General features: G+C 46.0%; 2 protein-coding genes across 2 annotated transcripts; one reads left to right on the plus strand and one right to left on the minus strand.

Moving 5' to 3' along the window:
• Nucleotides 1-3,824: 3,824 nt before the first annotated feature.
• Nucleotides 3,825-4,700, minus strand: LOC133451846 (uncharacterized). The gene has a single exon (XM_061730989.1). The coding sequence runs from the start codon at nt 4,698-4,700 to the stop codon at nt 3,825-3,827; it is 876 nt and encodes a 291-aa protein (XP_061586973.1).
• A 1,002-nt stretch (nt 4,701-5,702) lies between these two features.
• LOC133451847 (E3 ubiquitin/ISG15 ligase TRIM25-like) lies at nt 5,703-8,937 on the plus strand. Its single transcript, XM_061730990.1, has 2 exons — nt 5,703-5,852; nt 7,127-8,937. Exon 2 carries the CDS (start codon nt 7,282-7,284, stop codon nt 8,935-8,937), a length of 1,656 nt encoding a protein of 551 aa, XP_061586974.1. The 5' UTR covers nt 5,703-5,852; nt 7,127-7,281.
• Nucleotides 8,938-9,275: the final 338 nt, after the last annotated feature.

The following is a 9,275-nucleotide window of genomic DNA, read 5'->3' on the forward strand; positions in this document are numbered from 1 at the left end:
CAAGTAGAGCTGCGTATCATCAGCATAGCAATGAAAGTGTATGCCGTGATTCTGGATTATACTTCCCAACGGCTGCATGTATAAACTAAACAAGATTGGCCCTAGCACTGAACCCTGCGGAACACCATAACAGACCCTTGACTGTTCTGAAGAAACCTCATGTACATGAACAAACTGGAACCTGTCAGATAGATATGATTTAAACCAACGTAGAGCTGTCCCTTTAATCCCAACAACATGCTCTAACCTGTGCAGTAAAATGCCATGATCAACAGTGTCAAAAGCAGCACTGAGGTCCAGTAGAACCAATATGGACACTAATCCCTTATCTGAGGCCATAAGAAGGTCATTCGTGACTCGAACCAGTGCTGTCTCTGTGCTATGATGCATTCTGAACCCTGACTGAAAGACTTCAAACAGATCATTTCTATACAAATAGTCACATAACTGGCTTGAAACTGCCTTTTCCAGAATTTTAGATACAAATGGAAGGTTAGAAATTGGCCTATAATTAGCTAAGGTGTCTGGGTCAAGAGAAGGTTTTTTAAGTAAAGGTTTAATTACTGCCACTTTGAAAACCTGTGGTACATATCCTAAGCTTAGGGATAGGTTGATTTGGTCCAGTATTGTCACACCAATAAGAGAAAAAAACATTTTTGAATAGTCGAGTTGGGATGGGGTCTAACATACATGTGGTAGACTTAGCTCTATTAACGAGTGAAGTCAGCTCAGGGAGGTCTATAGGATCAAAACAGTCTAGAGTCAAGTCAGAGCCTAGGGAAGTCGCTAAAGCTGAAGAAACGCCCACAACCGGCTGGTTGATTTCTTCTCTAATTCTCGTGATTTTACTGTTAAAGAAGCTCATAAAGTCCTCACTACTGAGAGCTGCAGGAATACACGGCTCCACAGAGCTGTGACTCTTTGTCAGCCTGGCTACAGTGCTGAACAGAAAACGTGGGTTACTTTTGTTATTCTCTATCAACGTTGAATAATAAGCTGTTCTTGCTTTGCGAATTGCTTTTTTATATACTATTAGAATATCTTTCCATTCACGATAGAGGTCTACAGACTTACAAGAGTGCCACTTCCTTTCCATTTTACGCACGCTTTGTTTCAACATGCGAATATCTGAATTGTACCAGGGAGTTAAGCTCCTGTGGCTAGAAACCCTCCTTTTCAAAGGAGCAACTTCATCTAAAGCTGAATGCAACAAATCAGCAGTGTTACTAGCAAGGAAATCAACATCTGCAGAGGTAGAACCCAGGTCACTGGCCTCTATTGCTTCAGTAGAGGCTTCACTATTTTCCACTGTCGCAAGATGAGCAATGGTCTCCTTAAATTTAGCAATAGCTTCATCAGACAAACATCTGCTAAAATAATACCTCCTGCCCTGCACTTCAACATCAACAACATTCAATTCAAACGTTATTAAATAATGGTCGGATAAAAGGGAGTTTACAGGTGACACCGACAGATCATCAGTTTCAACACCGTAGGTGAGAACGAGATCGAGAGTATGATCAAAACAATACGTCGGCCCGTCCACTTTTTGTGAGATACCCATTGATTCTAGAAGAGAATTGAAAGCTAATTTAAGATTATCGCTTTCAACATCCATATGAATATTAAAATCACCCACTATGATGAATTTATCTGTACTGATCAATAATCCAGAAAGGAAATCTGAAAATTCAGACAAAAACTCTAGATAAGCGCCAGCAGGGGGCCGATACACTACCACTAACACAACTGGCTTCTCTGATTTCCAGCTCGGAAATTTCAGACTAAGCGTGAGGCTTTCAAACGTATTATAATTGCACTTAGGTTCAATTTTTGTTTGGAGACTGGAGTTATAAATTGCTGCGACTCCTCCGCCTCGGCCCGTGTTTCTAGGAATGTGATGATTAAAGTAGCCGGGCGGAGTTGATTCATTCAAACTAACATACTCTTCCTCCTGTAACCATGTTTCTGTTAAGCAGAAAACATCACTCCTGCTCTCTGTAATTATATCATTTACTAAAAGTGTCACAAGGCGTGGTGTTGAGGACCCAAACGCAAGGAGAGAGAGGGAGGCTGGAGGCAGGAGTTCTCAAAAAACAGAAGGATTTATTCCACAAAAAAGCCAAACTAAAATGCTGCAGAGCAGGATCAAAAACAACTCACGTATACAGGGATCGAAAACCAGGAGTACATGGAGGGAACAAACAGTACGGACCGACAGGCAACAATGGAATGACAAGACCAGATATACACAGGGGATAACGAGACACGACGAGACACAGGTGCAGACACAATCAGGGCAAAGGGGAAACAGGAGGGACAGAACTAAAACTCAAACTGGGGGGAAGTGTCAAACCCTGACAGTACCCCCCCCTCAAGGGACAGATCCCAGATGTCCCAACAGTCCACACCCAGGGCGGGCAGAGGGGGCCCAGGCCCCACACGGCCAAAGTTCTGGGGGCCGTCCTCGGGACTGAGCAGACCAGCGAGAGCGTTCCGGGGGCCGTCCTCGAGGCCGGGCAGACCGGCGAGAGAGTTCCGGAGGACGCCGACGGGGCCGGGCCAACCGGAGAGTCATTTTGGGGGCCCAACACCGGAACCAGACTCGGGGCCAGGCACACCGGCCAGAGGGCCGTTTTCGGGGCTGGGCAGATCCATCCGGGACCGCCTCAGGAACTGAGATGGGCGGCGGGACCGCCTCAGGAACCGAGATGGGCGGCGGGACCGCCTCAGGAACAGGGGCAGACAGGATGCGGGGCGCCGGAACAGGGGCAGACAGGATGCGGGGTGCCGGAACAGGGGCAGACAGGATGCGGGGCGCCGGAACAGGGGCAGACAGGATGCGGGGCGCCGGAACAGGGGCAAACAGGATGCGGGGCGCCGGAACAGGGGCAGACAGGCTGCGGGGCGCCGGAACAGGGGCAGACAGGCTGCGGGGCGCCGGAACAGGGGCAGACAGGATGCGGGGCGCCGGAACAGGGGCAGACAGGATGCGGGGAGCCGGCGTCGGGGGGCAGAGGATCCCCGGAGCTGCCCGAGTGGGGACCCGGGTCCGTGGCGCTGGCTGCGGGGGTACCTGGGTCCGAGGCACAGGCTGTGGGGGGTCCGGGACCATCACCGGAGCAGGGGCCGATGCACTCTCTCCTGCTGGGTCCATGCAGGTCGGTCCGTTCTGTCACAAGGCGTGGTGTTGAGGACCCAAACGCAAGGAGAGAGAGGGAGGCTGGAGGCAGGAGTTCTCAAAAAACAGAAGGATTTATTCCACAAAAAAGCCAAACTAAAATGCTGCAGAGCAGGATCAAAAACAACTCACGTATACAGGGATCGAAAACCAGGAGTACATGGAGGGAACAAACAGTACGGACCGACAGGCAACAATGGAATGACAAGACCAGATATACACAGGGGATAACGAGACACGACGAGACACAGGTGCAGACACAATCAGGGCAAAGGGGAAACAGGAGGGACAGAACTAAAACTCAAACTGGGGGGAAGTGTCAAACCCTGACAAAAAGAGACTTGGAGCTTAACGATCGTATATTTAGTAGTCCGCATCTAATTTTTCGGTCTCTTATTGGTACCAAATGTGCATTGGTTTTAATTTTTACAAGATTATTTTGGTTAACGCCTCTATAACGCCGCACCTGGTGAACTTGTGGAGGGCGGGGAACTGCAACCACTTCTATTTTGCTAGGCACCTGGTTAGAGTTACCAGTTACATCATGTAATCTTATAGTTTTGTTGGCAGGCGTTGGTCCTCGAGAAGCAGCAGAGAAGTGTGTTAAACTACAGCTCTGCATCCTGGCCTGGACCCTGCGATGTCAGGGAGAGGGTCTAATGAAACAGGCCAAATTACTAGAGACAAGAGCAGCACCATCCCGGGTGGGATGAATGCCGTCTCTTCTAATCAGACCGGGCTTTCCCCAGAACGTTTCCCAATTGTCAATAAAGGCCACGTCGTTTTCTGAACACCACCGATACAACCAGCGACGGAGCGAGAGCATGCGACTAAACATGTCATCGCTGGTCAGATTGGGGAGGGGGCCAGAGAAACCTACGGAGTCCGACATACTTTTGGCGTGGTTACACACCGAGACAATATTCATTCTGGTTACTTCCGACTGGCGAAGACGGGAGTCGTTAGCTCCCACATGGATGATAACTTTACCATATTTACGATTACCCTTTGCCAGTTGCTTCAAATTTGCTTCTATGTCGCCCGCTCTGGCCCCCGGGATACACCTAACTATGGTCTCTGGAGTCGGCTTCACATGTCTGACTATGGAGTCGCCAATCACCAGGGTCGGTTTCTCAACGGGTGTGTCGCTGAGTGGGGAAAATCTGTTAGACACATGAAGCGGGTGGTGGTGTTCCGTGAGCCCTTTAAGACTACGCTTCCTCCGAACCGTCACCCAACGGTCCTGACTGGCCGGCTGCTCGGGAGCTGCAGGGGAGCGGCTAGCCTCAGCTGCTATGGGCCGGTCCGCCGCTAGCTTAGCCTGGTTAGCTGAGGAGGCTATCGGATTATGGTCAAATTGGCAGAACCGGACCTCTAACTGACTGAGCCTCGCCTCCAGCCCTGTAAATAAACTACATTTTAAGCACTTACCGTCTTCACTAAAGGAGGCAGAGGAATAGCTAAACATTTCACACACTGAGCAGCAAAGAGGTGAAACGGTGGGAGACGGAGAGGCCATGCTAAGATGCTAACGGAGGCTAATGGACAGAAAATTTATTGGTGATTGGTGACAGTGAAAGTTACGGAAGAGAAAATGAGCGAGTGTTGAAATAAAGACAGTAATGTACCAGATACAGTATAGTGCTATTTTACCAGAAAACAGTCTAAGTTTAAGACAAAAAAGTCGGGAGAGATCTGAGCCTGCACGCCGTGCAGCAGCAACAGACCGCAACACCAGGAAGTGACGCGATGCGTGACGCGATGCGTGACGCGATGCGTGACGCAATGCGTGACGCAGTACGCGATGCGTGACGCAGTACGTTACCCAATCAGCAAGCACGCAAGAGCAGAGCCCATTGAATGCATATGATGATAGAAAAGTAACACAAAAAGTTGACTGATCAATGACATTCTTTTAGTTAATTAAATCTTTGTAATTTAGTTATTTTTGGTTAACTTTACAAAGTTATTAATACACATGCTGCAACCTTAATGTAAAAAAATAAACCTTTTCATCAAGTGTAGTGTGTAATGTGACCACCAGATAGAGACAGATCATCTTCATGTAAAAATAAAAAGGTTCAGCTTTGTTATTTTCTTGAAGGGAACATATCTTGCAAACACAAGCATGTGTATCTGAAGAGACTCTGAGTTCAAAATATTTTAAACACCAAAACCTTGTTGCTGTGTTTGGTGCCACCAAATTTGACCAAATGTCATCCAGAGAGATTGTAAAATGCAGATTGTAAAATGCAGATTGTAAAATGCAGATTGTAAAATGCAGATTGTAAGATGCAGATTGTAAAATGCAGATTGTAAGGGCTTTGTGACGTGACAGACACAGACAACAGTGGAATTATCCCCGCGATCTTCCCTTATTGGCTTCATTCTTGTTAAATACCAGAGTAAATAGATCGTGTCCAGCAGCGCTTCACCTCCTCCTGCAGCCGTTCGTCAGGCGTTGCCTCCAGGCAGGAATCAGTCCACGGTGGAAACTCATTGGAAACCGATGCGCTGCTGATGCTGGCTGGTAAAGCAGGAAGTTACAACGAAGAAAGAAACAACAGCTTATTTATTTTATACATATTTGTTTCAGCTTCTGGGTGCAAAGTTCTGTGCTCGGACTCCTTCCTTCACTGTTGTTCTGTAACGCCACCCCTGGAAACAGCTGGTAAGGAATAACAGATACTTTCAGACTAACTTTGCTGTTTAGTTATGATTTCCTGATAAAGTCATGTGGTTCCCCGCTTTTATTCATTCATTTTTATAAGTCATCTTCTTTATTAATTATTAATAACTATCGTTGGACAATTATTGATAACGCTCTAATAACTGAACCAGCACTCCCTTTGTGGCACAATGTGATCCAGGTCCTGACCTAAGTTTCTTCCCTCTTAAAGGGGAGTTTTTACCTGCCGTAGTTTATGTAATAATTATCAATAAGGTGGATTCATTCATGTAAGAGCAGCTGCTCTCTTTCAGGATTCAGATCCCAACTGAAAAAACTACAAGGCGTCTGCTCGGAGAGGAAAACTGGTTTATTAATTTGAAGAACAGGTTCTCAGCAGGAGAGATGTACATGCATGAAACATGCGTGATTAAAAACAACACACCATGAATAAGCTCACCTGGACCTTCCAGCTCCAATCATTAAAAGTCAGCCATACCTTCTGCTGCACCTTTAGGGGGTTGGCTCTTATTAAATGGATCTAATAAAATTTAAAAAACAGTCTTAAAACCGTAAAAAAATTATGGCTGACCACCCATAATCCAGCTTCTGGAATACAAAAATAAACATTTTACTCTCCCACAATACATGAACTAAAAAAAAAAAGAATCAAAACGAGTCAAAACAATCAGACGCTACTTCTACCTTAGTAGACCTTCATCCTGGACACGTCCCCCAGCCGTCCTCTCACCTTCACTCCAGCACTTATGCCTGAGTCCGTTGCTGCTACACAGATTCTGGACATTTGTGTAGTCCACATGTATCAAGACCTGAATGCTTCCTACTTGTTGTAAATGTGACCTGTATAAAGAACGGAGCCCTTTTTTATTCCAATACACTGATTAGTACATCAGAGGAAACTTCAACTTCTGTGTCTCATTCAAAAAGATTTAACACATCGATAACTTTGCAGAGTCACAGACACCTCACTAACAACTGTTTTATTGAAATATTATTAAAAAGAACAGATCTGAGTCACATTAAACACTTTAACATATCTATGTTATCGTTGTTGAGAAACTACTAGAAACAGTCTGGAAACCTGGAACATTACGCTGACAGTAGCTTTTAAAGATTTCTAATGTAAAAAGGGTTAAAGAAAGTGTTTGTATTTCAAACAACTTCTCTTCCTGGATGCTGATGAACCTTCCTCTTCTTCCTGCTCTCAAACCAGCAGATCCAGTCTGACCAGTGTTTCCTTGTTCCCTCCCCTGCAGATCTGCAGCTTAAAGACGAGTCTAAACAACATGAGCTGAACACTGAGAGCTGACAGCCTCCTACTCTGCACAGACACGTGATTTGTAGATCAGAGCTCAGACTAGTTTCATGTTTGAGGAAGTGAAACTGTCTCAGTCTCAGTTACAGAGGTGAAATGGCGCAGAAAGGAGCTCAGCTGTATCAGGAAACCTTTTCTTGTTCGATCTGTTTGGAGGTTTTAAAGGATCCGGTGACTATTCCCTGTGGACACAGTTACTGTATGAACTGTATTAAAAACTTCTGGGATGATGGAGAGAAGAAACTCCCCAGCTGTCCTCAGTGTAGAGAGACATTCATCCCAAGGCCTGTGCTGGTGAAAAGCACCATGTTAGCAGCTGTAGTGGAGCAGCTGAAGAAGACTGGACTCCAAGCTGCTCCTGCTGATCACTGCTATGCTGGACCTGAAGATGTGGCCTGCGATTTCTGCTCTGGCAGAAAACTGAAAGCCATCAAGTCCTGTTTAGTCTGTCTGGCGTCTTACTGCGAGAAACACATTCAACCTCATCATGATTCATCTACATTCAAGAAACACAAGCTGATGGATCCCTCCAAGAACCTGCAGGACAACATCTGCCCCCGTCATGATGAGGTGAGGAAGATGTTCTGTCGTACTGATCAGAAGTGTATCTGTTATCTCTGCTCTGTGGATGAACATAAAGGCCACGACACAGTCTCAGCTGCAGCAGAAAGGACTGAGAGGCAGAGAGAGATGGAGGTGAGTCGACAACAAATCCAGCAGGAGATCCAGGACAGAGAGAAAGATGTGAAGCTGCTTCAGCAGGAGGTGGAGGCCATCAATCAGTCTGCTGATAAAACAGTGGAGGACAGTGAGGAGATCTTCACTGAGCTGATCTCTCTCCTCCAGAAAAGAAGCTCTGATGTGAAGCAGCAGATCAGATCCCAGCAGAAAACAGAAGTGAGTCGAGTCAGAGAGCTTGAGGAGAAGCTGCAGCAGGAGATCACTGACCTGAAGAGGAGAGACGCTGAGATGAAGCAGCTCACAGACACCGAGGACCACAACCAGTTTCTCCACAACTACCCCTCACTGTCACCACTCAGTGAGTCCACACACTCCTCCGGCATCAGCATCCGTCCTCTCAGGTACTTTGAGGATGTCACAGCAGCTGTGTCAGAGGTCAGAGGTCAACTACAGGACATCCTGAGAGACACGTGGACAAACATCTCACTGACCATCACTGATGTGGATGTTTTACTGTCAGAACCAAAGAACCGATTCTTGAAATATTCATGTGAAATCACTCTGGATCTAAACACAGTAAACACACAGCTGTTACTGTCAGAGGAGAACAGAAAGGTGACTTTTATGGAGAAACGTCAGTCTTATTCTGATCATCCAGACAGATTCACTGAACGTCGTCAGGTCCTGAGTAGAGAGAGTCTGACTGGACGTCATTACTGGGAGGTGGAGAAGAAAGGTGAAGCTTTGGTAGCAGTTTCATACAAGAATATCGGCAGATCATGGGGGGGGGAGGAAAGTGCATTTGGAGGAAATGACAAATCTTGGTCACTACATTGTTCCTCAGACAGATATGGATTTTGGTACAACAGCATCAAAACCTCTGTCTCAGGTCCTCAGAGCTCCAGAATAGGAGTTTTCCTGGATCACAGAGCAGGTGTTCTGTCCTTCTACAGCGTCTCTGAAACCATGACCCTCCTCCACAGAGTCCAGACCACCTTCACTCAGCCGCTCTACGCTGGAGTCGGGATTTACAGTCCGGGACACTCAGCTGAGTTCTGTAAACTCAAATAGACTTATTTCCTCTTCATGTTTTTATTTCAGTTTTTCTTGATTTTCTTTTCTTCTCAGAGATGAACGTCTCAAACTCTGATGGATGGAGGGACGTTTTTGTTCTATAAGTTGATGTTTTGTTGTTATTTCCTCTTTTGGGTTTAAAAGTCGTTCTTTTGTAGTTTCACCTCGGAAATATTAATAATATTAACATCTTCTATTTCAGTATAAAAACAAAGAAATAAGCCTGTGTTGTAATTGTTGTTAACTATTAGTTTTGATGTGTTTCTATGTTATATTTCTCTTTTCTTCCACTTCATGGACTCCAACAGACAACCCACCAGACCTTCTTCATTCAC

Source organism: Cololabis saira, chromosome 10 (genome assembly GCF_033807715.1).
Source record: "Cololabis saira isolate AMF1-May2022 chromosome 10, fColSai1.1, whole genome shotgun sequence".
Classification (NCBI taxonomy): Eukaryota; Metazoa; Chordata; class Actinopteri; order Beloniformes; family Belonidae; genus Cololabis; species Cololabis saira.

What these genes read in the sequence shown, in the direction of transcription:
- LOC133451846 (XM_061730989.1), bottom strand. Translation starts at nt 4,700, where the DNA reads ATGGCCTCTCCGTCTCCCACCGTTTCACCTCTTTGCTGCTCAGTGTGT.
- LOC133451847 (XM_061730990.1), top strand. Translation starts at nt 7,282, where the DNA reads ATGGCGCAGAAAGGAGCTCAGCTGTATCAGGAAACCTTTTCTTGTTCG.